This window comes from Gallinula chloropus, assembly GCF_964237585.1.
Source record: "Gallinula chloropus genome assembly, chromosome: 3".
NCBI lineage: Eukaryota > Metazoa > Chordata > Aves > Gruiformes > Rallidae > Gallinula > Gallinula chloropus.
Window position 1 is genome coordinate 60,744,002 of NC_140087.1, and position 16,124 is coordinate 60,760,125.

A 16,124-nucleotide genomic window follows, 5' to 3' on the forward strand; every position below is an offset into this window, starting at 1 on the left:
TGGAGACAGCTCATAATCTGCTAAACAATTGTTCCTAACATAAGAAAATATTAAATAACATCCACTGAGGCAAACATTGCCTCTCCATCTGCAGGGACACGGGTCCCAGAGGCCAGGGAACAGCTGTGGCTTTGTTGCACAACAAGCACGAAGGATGCTCTAGTGAACTCTTAAAGCATCACAGGTCAAAGCCTCTTGAGGACCCACAAGTGGGTCAACAAGGCCATGAGAGGAGTTGGCCAGAAGTAGACCATGGAGAAATCCACTGCTAAATTTTCTTCACAGACAGGGTGTGAAATGTACATGTGATAGCTGCAGTACTCAAAACTATTTAGTGACTTGAAGCATCTCTTTGAAAGGACTCAAAGGATTCCCTTACCAGGAAATCAATTTCTATTACAATGTCAATTGGCAGTATTGCCTGGCCAGAGGAGAAGCTGTAAGCATCACTGGCCCTTCTTATCTGCTCCAAGAAGACTTGAGCTAGAACTGGAGAGGGCGGGCTCGCATAAAAGAAGACCTGGGGTTCTGGCTTGAGCTGCATTTGGCACAGTCTGAGCAAGACATATTGGGAGGCACAGGAATACGCAGAGGCGCAGCACACAGCACTTCAGGCTGCAGAAACAGAAGAACAGTAGGATCTCAAAGGCAGCCCAGCTACCTGCAGGAGTAGGGTGGGCTTCTTTGAGGAGGGGCTGCAGCACTGGCTGCTGTGTGAAGTGCCCCACTTCACAGTTTCTAGCCTGCTTTTTCCACAAGTCAGTTGTGCTCACTGCAGTATATCCACACGTCAGCCTTTACCCACTCAAATGTCAGACTCGTTTCAGATTATCACTTTTAACTAGTCCCAGCAGCTCTTAAAGCAGCAAGAAAAACATTTTAACTCCTTCAAAAAAATGCAAGCCTGGATTTTGCTCGGTCACTGAAGCTACTACTTTCCTCCACACACAAGATACACCATCAGATAATGTCTTTCTAAATAACAGCAGACCTTTAACAGCAGCAGTAGCAAGTGTCTAGAACACCCAGTTTCACTGAAGCTATTGCATCTACTGAATTGTGTTGCTACACATAGTGCTTTATTTAACTGAAACGTTCCATCAACTCAAACCTCCAAAACACTTGAGGACAAGAAGCAACTCACAGACACACAGGGGGTCAGGGCCGGCTGCCTGAAGAGACCTCACCTCCTTGCAAAGAGCATGGAGCAAGTTCACTGAAATGCTTCCTCCCCACCATTGTCCTGCACTGCTGCACATCTGCACCCATAGCATCCCAGTCTCTCCCTTAAGGTGGGCTTTGCCAAGTTGAGCCCCCCACCTCCTTCCAGAAGCAGCACACCAGTTCTGCCTTCCCTGTCCCTTGAGTGGTGCACAGGCCTTCTGCCATGCTGCCAGAGACATTCCCACATTGCTGCCTACACAGAGGAAGCACACCGAGGCAACCAAGAGGAAACCTCTGTTCAGTAAGTGGTAGTGCAGACCAGACTGGTATCCAAAGCACTTGTAAATATGTATGCAGGTCTGTCAAAGCCCCCCACAAGCATGCTCAGGTTGGTGCTAAGCACAAATGTCATTTAACTATATTAATAGTTTGTCCTACAGTTATCATACAATACAGCACTCAAAAGCTGTGCTCCTACTTCACTCCCCTATCAGTGAAAGGAAAATCAAGGTCACCATGGTGGGCAGACCTGCTCCTCGTCAAACTTGGTAATTCCCTCATCAGCCTCCAACAGAAGAGTAGTCTCCTCATTCCAGACCACAGCCTCCATCATGTTGGGTGAGGATGTAAACCTGGTTATTGAAACCAGCACATCTATTTTATCATGCCTCAAACTCCTCCCACAGATGTCCAGTGGAGCAAACCTAGACCTCTGGCATTACAAAGCACAAACCACTACTATGGCAGAAGAAAAAGAACTGCTCAGTAGATAGATTTCTCACCCTACCCATAGTCACTGGGGTAAGGGTGAGGGATACAGCCTCCTTAGCTACTTGTTCTCTTGTATGGGCGCAAAGCGCTATGTCACAGACTAAGAAATGTACAGCAGGCAAAAATCACATGCAACTGTCGTATGATTAAAGACTGTGTCATAGAGTTTAAGTACAGTGGACAGATGAGTTTCTAAACAACTGTGGCATTTACAACCTACTGACTTTGCATCACAAGTAGCATCACTTGGATATGGGGGGGAAAGAGACATGTTTGGCTTTTTTTTTATGGTAAGAAACACAATGCATGGAAATAAAATGTTGTTTATAAGCAGGCCTGTCAAAACTAATACACTCACACAGCTCACATCATACTTCTGCGTTAACAATTTGCAAAGGATAGGTACATATGACTTTTTTGCTCATGTTTAGTCTTAGCTTTGAAAAAAGTGAAACAGCAGCATTTAGTCACACTGATTAGTTACATTGTTCAAATACCATTTCTGAGATCAAAATATGGACCTAAATCAGTACAAGTCAGTCAAAATGAATTTCAAACATCTATTCAATCCTTTCCTTGCATACATGGGGTTCAAGGGTCACATTTCAGGGAGGAAGGACATGGAAACAACCATGTTTTCATCTCTACAGAAGGGCTATAGCTGTATTCAGAGCAAATACAGGCTCCTCAAAGGAATGGAAGATTATTCACATGGTAGAATAAAAGTAACTGGACAAAATTCTTCCATGAATATCTTCCTGGAGAAGTCAATCTACATGGATACACCCATCCACCTCTACTTGTCTTCATTCCTAGAGAGGGAGTCCATCAATGTTCAAATATCCTATTGAACAACTTGATCTCCCTACAGAATGATGATAAAGTGACCTACAGTAATCCTTAATATTGAGACCAAATTATTTAAAGCTGTAACCTCACAAAACCCTACAGATAAGTTCACTTGGGCTTACACGTTTTATGGAAGTTTTATACAACTATTTATGTTACAGAAACAAAAATGGATTTTAAAGCTCCTTGGCTGCTACAGCATGAGCACAATCCAGTACACGCAGGCAATTCATGCTTTATTCAAACATGACTTACACTGTCATCTGTACTCCAGAGCTTAGTGTGAGTACAGGCTGAAAAGAATTATTAAAAAATGTATTTCATCATACTTACCACAAATAACAAAAGAGACACTAACTATAACAACAACTTCAAGTGACTCAGTTTGAATCATTACAGAAAATGAATGCTAATTTCAGCCGGCAGTATAGATAAAAACTCCTGGTTCCACCTGGTAAATGGTTATTTTGCACTTTTATAGCAAATATTTCACAGTAGACCTCTACCATGAGAAAAGCTTAAATTGAAAAGAACACATCCTTCCAACACTAGTAGCAGTAAAATCTTCATAATTATCTGTATTTTTGTAATAAAACAAATCAGTGCAGAATAATGGAACAAGAATAATTCCGTAAGTATTTTATGCATAGCATCATCCCTATGTATCTCTGAAGTACTGTCCATACCAAGAAATCTAAAAAAGGAAAAGACATTTAGAAAAATGTGACGTTAGCACAAGATAATCTTCAGCCATTAGAGAGTTTGTCAGATTGAAGAGTCATACATCGCAGCATTCTTATTAAAAAAACAAAAGCACTGTTTAGTAGTGAGGTTTCACCATTTATTTGTTCAAGTTTGGGGGGGATGAGGGGGCGGTGGTGCTGTTTGGGGTTTTTTTTCCCCCCATCAGATCTTCAAAGAAATCCAGGGAAAAGTATGGTTTAGTTGCATCAATTATACAGATCTTCCATCAGTTTAAAGAAGCCTATTGATTTACTGATTGTAGCTACAGCCATCAAAAGCCTTAAAAGCATTTGACAAGACCTAACTCCCTGCTCACCTATATGAGTTACAGAAATGCATTAACAAATTCTCCAGTGAATGGGTTTCATTAAGATTTGTTTTATGATCTTGTTCTAGGATTTAATGCAGAAATGGATTGATATGTTGAATTATCACAGTAGAACTTCTTGAGCTTTCAGAACATTAATTTTAAAATACATTATCATCTCTGTGTTGTATTTTTTTTTCATTACTATCTATAAAAGTCATTTTAAGGAAATCAGGTCATACATTTCTAAATGCATGAAGATGCACACACAAAACTAGAAGCTTCTGGCCCAGCAAAAAACCCCACGTCATATTCAACTCTAGTGATACTGAGGAAAATATTGTCAATAGCAAATAGGTGAGCTGTTGTACTGGCCAACTGTACAAAAAACATGGATGAAAATAAAAGTGTCTCCACAGTTCTTAACTTAGAAAAGAAGGAAGATCAAGAATTAACTAAACCCTTTAGTTTGTTTCTTTCTCTGTTTGGGAACACATCCTCAGCACAGAACCTACAGGTTGTCCCCTTGTGGTTTTTGAAGATCTTTTGATTCATGGCTAAATGTCTTCTTTTAATCAGTGCCAACAGGCAAACCTACATTCATGGACTTTACTCAGCCAAAAGTGATTTTTACAGGAAATCTTAAATAAAGTGGGTCTTGTAGGATTAGATACAAAAGGGTGTAGGTTCAACCTCAGCCACTGGATGCCAGATTTGCAGAGGACAACATTCATTTCGCCTTGCACTGAGCAAATCATAGCAATGGGAAGGGAAACAAAATCTTCAGCTAAAGGGACTCTATGCAGTACAGTACCACCATGGTGAAAGGTCTGGAGGGGAAGACCTTTGAGGAGAGGATGAAGTCCCTTGGTTTGTTCAGCCTGAAGAAAAGGATGCTGATGGAAACCTCATTGCTGTCTGTGGCTTCCTGACGAGTGGGAGAGAAGGGCCAGGCACAGATCTCCTCTCTCTGGTGACCAGTGACAGAACCTGAGGGAACGGTATGAAGCTGCAACAGGGGAGGTTTAGGTTGGATATTAGGAAGAGGCTCTTTATTGAGAGGGTGGTTGGGCACTGGAACAGGCTCCCCGGGGAAGTGGTCACAGCACCCAGCTTGACTGAGTTCAAGAAGTGCCTATACGATGTGCTCAGGCACATGCTCTGACTGCGTGGAGACAAGGGTTGGACTCTATGATCCTTACACATCCCTTCCAACTCAGGATATTCTGTGATTCTATGATTATTACTGATCCAGCAGTTTTCCACACACTTTTTGCAAGGCATGACTCTGACAAGAGCCTTCTATACATGGGAAGGGAAGCATTCTCCAGGCTAGACCCCCTGTTCCATTACTTCAGGCATTTTTTAATGCTGAATTTAATGCACTTTGGTCTGGAAGGTGGATGAGGCTTTAAACTGGCAGCATGGAGCTGAAAACCTGCACATCTACAACCTTCCAAGTCAGCTCCTTTGGGTGCTTTAAGACCTAGGGTATCCTAACCCAGACGCTGCATCTCCTAAGGAATACCTCAATATCACACAGTTAAACTTCGTCCTTTTTGGTACTTTCATGTCAGAAACAGTCACTAAAATGCACTTCCCTGTTCAGTAGAACCTCACTAGATCACACTAGGATGTAATTTACCCACAGCACAAGGCAAATAATGAATTTCACCCAGTGCTGCTTGAAGATTCATTGAAAATTAAGGAAATTTGTGAATGGTCAGGAAACCAAACGTATTCCATCAAAAGGAAACAGAAAGGTGTACTTCCACTCCAAAAATGGGCTTGCTAATTTCAACAAACACATCCCTGTTCTCCGTATGAAAATACTTTTGTGATGACAGATGCTATTTACCGAAAGTGCTGCAGCTGTGTGAGGTGCCCCAAGTGATACCCAGGTCCTGACTAACCGTGGCACATCTGATACCGAAGAGGGATGCAGACCTTGCCACGTTCATACACATGTTCCCTACCAACACAACCGCCCAGCAGTCTCAGAAAGATTCGACCCGCCACACTTAAGACAGTGAACCCTGCCTCTTGGGAAGTGTGCCTACACTGCTCCTGGGCCCAAACTGCTTTAGCTGCAGCCAGGTCTACATCCCCATACCATGCTGCTCACAGCTTTGGGTTTTGAAAGGAAGGCAGCAGGCAGGCCCAGGCTGCAGCAGGCACAGCGCTGTCAGGTTAAGGATCCTTGGAAAACTTTTCATTTAAATGGACACTTAATTCAAGTGCAAAAGTATGAAAATAAATCTCAGTTTAGTTCCTCATTCTGTTAGCTTCCTCTGCACGTCTCTCTGGCTGAGCAGAGAAGCAGGTTTTTCAGTTTCAGAGCTTTTTATAATAAAGTTAATTTCTCTCCTAGGTCTCAGGCAATGGTACAAGGTTAGCATGCCCAGGTTGCAGAACGTTTATTGTACTGGGACTTTATAGCCTCCAATGGAAGTAATGCCATAAATCATGGAGATGTCTGCTGTGCTCAGAATTTGTGTCAGAAGGCATTTTTTCTTTCTTGCATTCTCTATCAAAGGGTGCAGGTTTGCTCGTATACCTGGCATCTCCTTTAGGGTGGTCCCTGAGGATTTAGTGAAAGCAAGACTAAATTCACACAGGCCTTATGCCCTCTGACCTCCCCTTTTTCCAACCTCCTCGTTCTGTCAATAAATCAGAAAAGCATCTGTGACTTCCATTGAAATTCCAAAGCCATGTAAGCACACGGTTTGCTTTTGCCATTCTTACACGTGCACAATTACCACCTAGAGACAATTCTCTCACAGAGAGAATTTTGACCAAGGAAGGACTGCAGAATTTATCTGGCATTTATGTAAACTGGAAAGTATTTTTGCCTCCAGTTATCAATAAAGCACTGGAATATCACAAAGGATGAGTATTGTCTGTAACGTACTGCAGCATTTGAATTGGGTGCCTTGGCCGTGAACCAAGATTATAACTGTTATTGTTATAGTGCTTGTATACCGTCATGGGTGTATTACATTACCCAAGAAAAACATTAATATCACATTAGCAGTAACCATCAGGGGCTAGTGATTCTTTACATACTGCACTGTTTCACAGCACGGGCTCATTTTCTGTCCCATTGGGTCTTCTGGTCTTTAAATATTTCAATGCTTCAAACAAATTTTGTGAACCAAGCAGTACATGCAGCATTTATTTTTCTAGCTCTACATGGCTAGTATAGCAACACAGCTTATAAATACAAGAAGAATTACAGCGTCCTTCATTTCAAAGAGGATAGAATGTTAAGTTCACACTTCATCCAAAAGGTCTTCTTGCAAGAAGTAGTCACAGAGGACCAAATGAGGTCCAAAGGCCTTGGCAAATGACACTTTATGTGTTCTTCCCTTGTGTGTGCTATCATTAAGACCATCGCAGGATGGGCTGAGAAATTCTCAATTCCTTCTTTGCTCCAGCGTGTGGAAAGGAAACAGTGTGCTGCTTCTAACCCTAGCATAGGTCTTCTTGCTGGCACTTACTGCATGAGAACCCATCTCAGTCGATTTGCAACCTAAGAAGCAGCTCTCGTCCCTAATAACTCCAGAGGAGACGATTCAGACCAATGGAGTTTGAGGCGAGTCTTGCTGCGGACAGCGTGATACAAACATGAGCAAAATAACAACCCTGAAGGAAAAACCCTGAAGCTGCATGCCTGTGCATACTGCTATTACCTATAGCCATCAAAGGGGCCTCAGCTTGCCAGTCCCACATCGAATATGAAAGGCTGCCCAAAGCATTACTTGCTACACTGATGGTGAAAAAATGGAATAATTAGTGCTGTCTTTAGAGCAATGCTTCCAAAAGTGGTTGCATGCCAATTACTTCATCATTACTATACAGCCTCTCTTATTGAGTTCACAGCTCCTGCCCCAAAACATAACAGGTAGCAAGAGTGTGTTTCCCTCAGGACACCTGCGGCTGTGGATGCATGTCATATACAAGAACTACCTATTTCTGTCCTAGGACCAAATTCCTCTCCTTTCAAAGGGAAACCTCCCCAAATTAGGAACAGTCCTGTATCTGTATCTACTCAATATCCGTTGGCACCATGTAACTCGGTTGCATGTGCCAGCAAATACAGTTTGACAATAAGCCCAAGGTTTATTTGGCAAATCCCACACGGCCTAGATAGCTTCATTGTGGGTCACATTACTACCCAATCGAATGAAACCAAGAAGGGGGAGCCAAACCTCAAGCTTTATGGGCCCATTTAAAGACCCATCCTGTGGGCATTCCCCAATGACCTCAGAGGCCAAGGAGGCAGGCCAAGATGAGACAGGCAACAAGGAACCAGGATGTTTCCATGCAGCCCCCGTGCTGGCCAGCACAGCTCTGCCTGACAAAAAATAAAGGAGACTCTCCTTGTCTCCTCAAAGAGACAGGGCTTAGAAAGAGGCTGATGGTCCCACGTTAGAATTGATTCATACAGCATTCGTATGTGACGGCATCACATTTACAGCAAAGCTGGACTAGGTCGAGCAAAAACTAGAAGGCACATTACAGCAGAAATGGGCTTCTAGACCTGAGTCACTTCCCTAAGCTTTTCCTAATATGCCTGAACTGTGCATCACTTCCTAGCAGGCTTAATCTAAAAACTTGTATTGATTACAGCCCTCGGGACTTGCTGAGCATTTGGAAATGGAGTGCTGTCATTTTACCTGTGCTATCTAGCACCAGGCTCTGTTATGACACCTTCTTAGTAACGGGGAAAAGAGGAAGAAACAGAGCACAGTTTCTGCTGCATGATTCCCCCATTTCCAAACCTCGACTGACTTACTGCATCAAGGTTCTGGCACTGAAAGTCCAAAGAGAAAATTGGGTTTTAATGAAGAAAATAATCTATAAACTCAAGACAGTTTGAGAAAAGCCTTAGGTATCTGGCATTGGAAGATTAGGGAAGCAGCCTGAATGTGATGTAACGTAACAGTGAGATTCACTGTAAGGATGGTATTTTTTTCAGGAATGCAGCTTCCAGCCCCTTCCCTTCTACAGGAAAGTTGCAGAGAGGAACAACCTACAAGAAGAGCCTCAGAATTTTATGTGAGAATACAGTCTTCTCAAAGGCTGTTTCTCCAATAGTATGACTTAATTTTAAAAAGCGATGAATCAACAAAGCAACACCCAAAATACAATTGAAAATAATTCTTTGGATAACACGGGTTTTTATCAAGAAGGTCGATCTTCTATATTTTTAATTAAATGCCTTTTCTTCAAAAGGACCTCGATCCTGCAGACTCCCAATCATACCTCAAGTTCTTAATCCCTTAAGCAACCCCATCGGAGCCCGTGGAAGCACTAAAAATGGCAGAACTTGGGCTCGGAGCTTTCCCAACAGGCACATGCCCAGGCTTAGGCAGACAGCTGAGCGTCTGCATGGTCGCCGGCTCACGGAGGGAGCAGCTTTCCCGAAGTCCCTAAGTGAAGGAATCTGGATAACATTAATGCATATTTGCATGCAATTGTGAAATTCGAGGCATTTTCCACTCCACAGTTTTCCAAGAGGAAAACCTGGCTACAGTGCACCAGGGAAAGCAAATAATAGTGAATTCTCCAACCCCGAGCCCTCAAAATGGCAAACTCTCTCCCCACTTACAACGCACCTTCCCTTCCAACTCGGGCAGCCCTCGCCGATGCCCCAGCACCGGGCTTCCCCTTCCCAGAGACCATTTTGAATCCCCGCACCGCTTCCCCGGCCGGAGCCGCCGTGCCCCCGCAGCCGCAGCCCCCACGGAGCGCCTGACCCCGCCGGCGGCCCCGATCCCCTTCGCCCCCGGTGCCGGGTCAGGCCCCCGGCGCTGCCCCGACTCGCCCCCGGGCGCGGAGCTCGCCCCGCAGCGGGCACAGCCCCAGCCGGCGGGTCTCGCCGGGCGCCCCGCCGTGCCGGTGCACCTGCCGCCGGAGCCCCGCGCCGCGCCGCCCCGCCGCCCGGGCCGGGGGCTCTCCGCGGGACTCGGGCGGCGCAGCCGGCCGGAGGCACCGGCTTCGGCCCCCGGCACCTGGATGCGCCGCGTCGCGGGAACCGCCCCGGTCTCGACGCTCCTCCGCCCGGGGCTGCCCCCGCCGAGGAAGCGGCCAGCCGCTCCGCCCAGGGAGAGAGCCCGCTCTCCGCGCCGGGGCGCGGGTCCCCCCCTTACCGTTAGACCTTCGCACGATGTTCTCCAGAAAGGTGTTCTGAGGCGCCACCAGCCCTCGCCTTCCCCCGGCCATAGTCGCTCTGCGGAAGCGCGGCGCGGAGGCTTCGCTCAGGGCCGCGCCGACCCGCGCTCTGCCGCGCCGCTCCCCGCCCGCCCCGCGTTCCTCATGCCTCCGCCGGGACCGGCACGGCTGTGCAGCATCAGCCCTCCCGCCGCCTCCCGCGCACCGCAGACCCGCGGCAGCCGCCGCCGCGCCGGACCTCCCCGCAGCGCCCCCTGCCGGCCGTCGCCGCAACGCGCCGCCGTGCCGTCAGGCCGGTGCGGCAGCGCCACCCTCTGGGGCCGGTGTTGGCGCGGCGCTCGATGCGGGGTGGGTGCGTGGGGGGCCGAGCCGCACGCCCCGGCATCGCGGAGCCGCCGCCGGCAGTGCCGGTCGCGGTTGCAGCTTAGGGAAGCAGACGCGGCTGCTAGCCACGGGGCGGGCGGGCGAGGGGCCAGCTTCCTCTCGGCTGCGGGGCGAGGGAGGAGAGAGGGGCGAAGCGGCGACCCTTCGGGGGCTCTGCCCGGCGAGCGCTCCGGCCCCTCACCGGCGGGGCTGAGAAACTCGGCGAGCTTTAAAACCACTCGGCGAGCTCCCGGTTGTATCTCTCCGGGATTCAGGGCCCCGGGACAGCGGAGGCTTCGCTCCCAGCCCCCCCGGCTGGCTGCACGCGGTCCGGCGATGATCGCTGCTTGGCGTTACGCGGCCCTACCGATTAACGGCTCAGCGGGAGCCGCCAGATAAACGACTTAAACACGGCCTTGGATGGGCCTGAAACTTCTCGAAATATTTAATTTGCAAAGGGGTTGCGTTCAGGGGCCAAGCGGCTTTGTGCCTCCCCCCTCAGCGGCTGACGGAGCACACACGCACACGCTCCCATCTCCTCTGTCCAAGGTGCGGGTTTTCTTCTGGCATCAGCGCTTGCTCGCCGTTGCCTCGCGAAGCCCATCACCTCCAGGCTCGGCGTCTCACATATTCAAGACATGATGTTTCACACACCCACATTATCTGAGGGGTGGAGGGAAGTAGAGGGGTGGCAAAAAGCTCCTTCTCACAATACCAGCAAATACTGCATGGCAAAGATGATGATCCACGTCCCCCAGAGTTGGCAGCCCCTCACACAGCCAGAGACGTGGGTGACTCCTAACACTCTGGTACAGCCCAGCCCCACTGCCACCCAAGCTGCTTTTAAACTGGTCATGAACTGTCCACCAGCCTTCCCTGGGCTTGCTGCCACAGACAGGCAGGTTAGGAGGGAAAAACCCAGCGTCTGGAGCTGCAGAAGGCTACTGATTCTCCCTGAAATGTGCTAGATTTTGCAAAAAAGCTCATGGAAGCACTGATTGGCAGTGTTACACAGCTAAATCTATCCCCAGCAGCTGCACATGCAAAGACCCCGGGTTATTTCATTCCTGTAGGTTCAGCAGCTCAGGCGAAACCTGAAGAGACCTTAAACTCTCTGGCAATTTCCCCAGAAAAATTGTAACCGTAACCTCTGGCAACAAATTTACATGGCAGCAAAGATGCCAGCGTGAGGTTTAGAAAACTGGGATCTGCTGTTTCACTATTCCTCTAAGCCACCATGCCAGAGGGCTAGATAAGTGCATGCTAGCTTGGCTTCTGCCGGGCTCTGCAGGAATATCTATGGCTTGGAGACAGCTGGCAGCTGGCACACATTACAGAAACTTTGAGGCCTTTAAAGAAAGAAAAAGAAAAAAAAAAAAAAAAACAAAAAACCTGAATCAGCAAGTACACAGAAGTGGGAGCAAAGGGAGATGGAGTAAGAAAGAAAAGCAGTACTTTTTTTTCTAGAACTCCATGAAATGTAGGCTGGCTGCAGTTTGTGTTGCCTTGCGCGGTCCAGACTCCCATTGCCTCATTTTTCAAAGCATCGTGTTTAATCCCACGTCAAAGGTACCATCTTTTAGATAGGCTGGGGTTTACATCCACCCTCTAACTCTGCAAATGAATAAAATGTGATGGCAAATGGAAGATCTCACCTTTATCTTCCACCTCCTTTAGACTTTCTACCTCTGCACAATACAGTTCCCACCGGTGACAGGAACTTTCCACTTGTGTGAGCATTTCACTGCAATTATTTTGAACTCTATACTCATTTTCTTGCCATTACTGGCAAACGTTGCAAATAATGCAAAGCCAGAAGCAAAGCCCCACTGGAAGCAGCACTTCATTGTTAGCTGGTTACCTCTCCAGTGATCTTTTATTTTGGAACGTTGAAAACTGAATTGCTTAATTTGCATGTTTGCTGAAGCCTATGGACAGAACTTAACACCAAACACCTTCACATAAGGCTAATATAAAAGGCCACAGCTTGCTATAGAGGGCATCCAGCTGTATTTTATTATGCTGCTTTTCCAGCCTGTTGATTTTCCCTGAAAATAAGGCCCTAGGTCAGGACGTGTAGTACCCCAGTAAGTGATTGTCCCTTGGCTGCGAAGCCTTAAGCTACTTTTCCACAGTCACTTGGAGCAGCTGCTGCTGCAAAAAGAAGAATTTGCCTCCATCTAAGCTGTCTGTATTTTCACCCCACTTGAACCAAAACTCAGCCTGAAGAGAAACCCAGCACTGGTGGCGAGTGAGGAAAGGCAGCTGAGACACCTCCCTTTCTGGCAGCAGGCTGTATTTATCCCAGCCTGTTCACTAAGGTAACTGTAACTCCCAGCATTGATACATGCAAACCTGATGAAACCTCAAATCACATCAGTAAGAACATCACTGGCTGGCACTAATTTGTGGCAATTTCACTAAAGCCCATGGTGTCTATGAAATAAAAGCACTGGAACAGGATAGAGCTCCTTTCTTTCATCTCACCACCAGGTTCACCCCTGACAGATACTACTGTAACTTCCTTTAAAGTCTTCCCATTGGCCAGCCATACAGCCACTCTAGGTAACCCATTCCAACACCTAATGAATCCTAGAGTAAAGCTTTTTCTAAAACACTGCTAAGTCATCTGGATTTAAAGCTAGTAAGAACTATCTCTTCTGCAGACACGAACCCCACCAACCCCTTTGCAAAAGCATGGAAAGCTGCTCTAATGCTCCTCTGTCTGCTCTCATTGCCTTTCAGTTTGCAAAGCTGCACAAAACTTTGGCTGTCACTCTTGTCAGTTCTTCGGGACTTGTCATTTCACTTTCAGAGCATGGCATTAGTAGAGAAACACAGTAGTTAGGGCTCAAAATTTAATTAATTTCTATTAGAAAGGACCATGTTTCTCCAAGGCCTTTTTGATTCCCACCCTGTTTCACACACTACCTTTTGTTCTTTGTGGAAAAAGTGAACTGTCAAAAACCAGAATTATAACACCACAAAGTTTAACAAACTATTGCCAACCCTGAAAATAAAAAGAATATATGGCCTTTACAATTGAGTTCCATTTGTATACCACCATGTGGTTTTTGCTGTGTAAATGAACTACACTGACAGGATAACAAATTACAGAAGGGCTCAAGGCCAGACCCACGGCTGGCCAAGGCCAAGCCCAGCAGCGACAGTCATAGCACCTCTGGGAATCATACTTAGGAGAAAAAAAATGAGAGGAGGCCCTCCAGGTGCCAGAGAGAGAAGTGCAGCCCATGGAGAAGACTATGGTGGAACAGGTTGTCCCCCTGCAGCCCATGGAGAGAGAGGTCCACTACAGAGCAGGCTTGCTGGGGCAACTTGTGACACCATGGATGAACCAGGCTGGAGCAGCCTGTCTCTGAGAGATTGCACCCCACAGAAGTGACCCACACCGGGCAGTTGGTGAGGAGCTAAAGCCCCATAGGAAAGGACTCATGTTGGAGAAGTTCATGGAGGACTGTCTCCTGTGGGTGGGACCCGACCCTGGAGCAGGGGAGGAGCATAAGCCATGTTTCCCCCTCCTGCAAAACCGCTTCCCAGCTAAGAAGGAAAACAACTCGTGAGGAATTGACTGAAACCCCCATTCCCTGCCTCTCCCCCCACCAGAATAGGGGAGGAGGGAGAGAAATCATGAATGAAGTCTACTAAGAAGAAAGGGGTTGGGGGAAGTGTTTTAAGATCTGGTCACACTTGTCATTATCCGACTCTGGTTTCACTGTGTGTGTGTAATTGTGTAATAAATAGAGTTTTCTTTCCTTTATTCTGTGTTGAGTCTGTTTTGCCTGTGACACCAATTGCAGAATGATCTCTCCCTGTCCTTATCTCAACCCCTAAGCTTCTCAATATTTTCTCAAATATTTCTCAGTATTTATTTTCTCCCCTGTCCAATTGAAAAGGGGAGCCACAGAGCAACTTTGGTAGGCATCTGGCCTCCAGCCAGGTTCAAACCAGCACAAACCTTTAACTCAAAGAAATACCAAGTTGCACAGCAGACTGTACACCTAAGAATTGATGAATGTTAGAATTCCCAAAGAGCTGTAATAAATTTGTCAAAAAATACAGACACTTTTCCAGTTTTGGAATTACTGAATTTCCTCCAGACTTTTCATGGGTAACAAATATGGAAAAATAACTAAAAAAACCTGTGTTCTGAATGGAAGAAAAAAATCTCAAAATAAAACTGATGAGAGAGTACACAGGCAGTCTTTTATTTATACATCTAACATTTGGAGTGTGGGCTAACAAGGAAGAACTGTTCCTTCTCAGAACAGCGCAAAAGGGCATAGAAAAATTTCCTCCATTTGGACAGCATGTCCCTCTCCATTTATTTCAACAGGAGGTGGCATACTGTCCTTCCAGATTTAGGGAAAAAAAAAAAATCAAAACAAAACACCAAAAAAATCCCCACACATCCCAGTTAGGACACCAGCTACTATCACCACTGTCCTCACTGCATGTGCCTCTACCCAACCCTCCTGGCTCAACCCTGTTTTTCACTGCCCATGGTGTCTCCCAGTCTCAGAGCAAAGGCAGGGACCCACTGAAGTGTTACTACTCAAAGGAGGAAAGGAAATTAACCACAGTTTCTCTGGTGACTTTTGTTAACATTGTTTATTTCAGCTTTGTTTTTCCTGTGTCTGGGTCAATATGAAACAAGGCAAAATGAAGCAACTTGAGTACAGTTTGCTTAAATTCTAACAGAACACAGGGATCCTGAGCAAGAAATTGTAATCAATATTTTTATTTGATGCCCTGCCCACAATAAGTCTAGGAACAGGTTGGGTGACAGGTTTTCATAGAATAGCAAGGAGCACTGCATGCTGTATTACTATGTTAAGTTACTGACTGCATTTTTCTCTCTCAGCTGTGGTCCAGTAGCCCCTGATCTAACAATGTAAAAAGCTACTTTGTCTTATATCTTTATGACATGCTGTATGAAGAATAAACCAAAGAACTATCTATTTTAGGCCCAGATTTGAAAAATAGCTCCTAGTTATGAATATGCTTGCAGTAGCTAGCAGGTCTTTCATTTCTTTTTCCTACTTTGGCCTTAAAGTGTCCTCCTTTAGCCACTGTCCTTGATCTAAACCATATGATTAGGTTTCTGAACAAACCTGGGATTCTACCATACAGCCGTTTCCAACCATGTAATAATACAAAGAATTCCTAAATAATATGGCATCAGACTCACCAAATTATAATATATAGCCTAAACTCAGGAGTTTATTTAGAAAGCAGAACAATTTAAAAAACGTCATTGCTTGTTCTCTGGACAGAAGCATCCTACCTGTGAGGCTGACAGTGGTAAAGATGCTGCTAGTGCCTCTTGTCCAGTAGCCTCTCCAAGAAAGACACCTCAAAAATTACCCAGTTTAAAATTCAATTCAACAGAGTGGACAAGCTCTCTGTGGAGACCTTGTATTTCATAGCTTTTGCCTTACACATGCTCAGAATTCTGTTTTGGAGTTGCATGTTTTAGGAAGTTGATCTCTTACCTCACAAATCTACTGAGCATATCTGCTGCTTGTATGATTTTAATTTTAGAAAGGTTTGTCAGCAGACAGAAACCACCCCCCTCTCCAAAAATATCCTACAACAGGGAGCGGAAAAAAAAAGAAAAAAGCACACTTTATCTTCTCATTTTATTGCAGTTTTACCAAGCTTAACATGTCATCATGTATTTCATACTTCCTCATCTTTCCGCCAACATGCTGGATTACTCACAGTATTT

At 46.0% G+C, this 16,124-nt stretch overlaps 1 protein-coding gene across 2 annotated transcripts in view; it reads right to left on the reverse strand.

The window, feature by feature from the left end:
• KCNH1 (potassium voltage-gated channel subfamily H member 1) overlaps positions 1-10,063 on the reverse strand; it is a gene marked incomplete at both ends in the record, with an annotated part of 179,253 nt that extends 169,190 nt beyond the window's left edge. For both annotated transcript variants that reach the window (XM_084261532.1, XM_084261531.1), the window contains one exon: positions 9,991-10,063. In XM_084261532.1, the coding sequence (XP_084117658.1) occupies positions 9,991-10,063 (73 nt within the window). The remainder of the gene's footprint in view (positions 1-9,990) is intronic.
• Between the last annotated feature and the right edge of the window lie 6,061 nt (positions 10,064-16,124).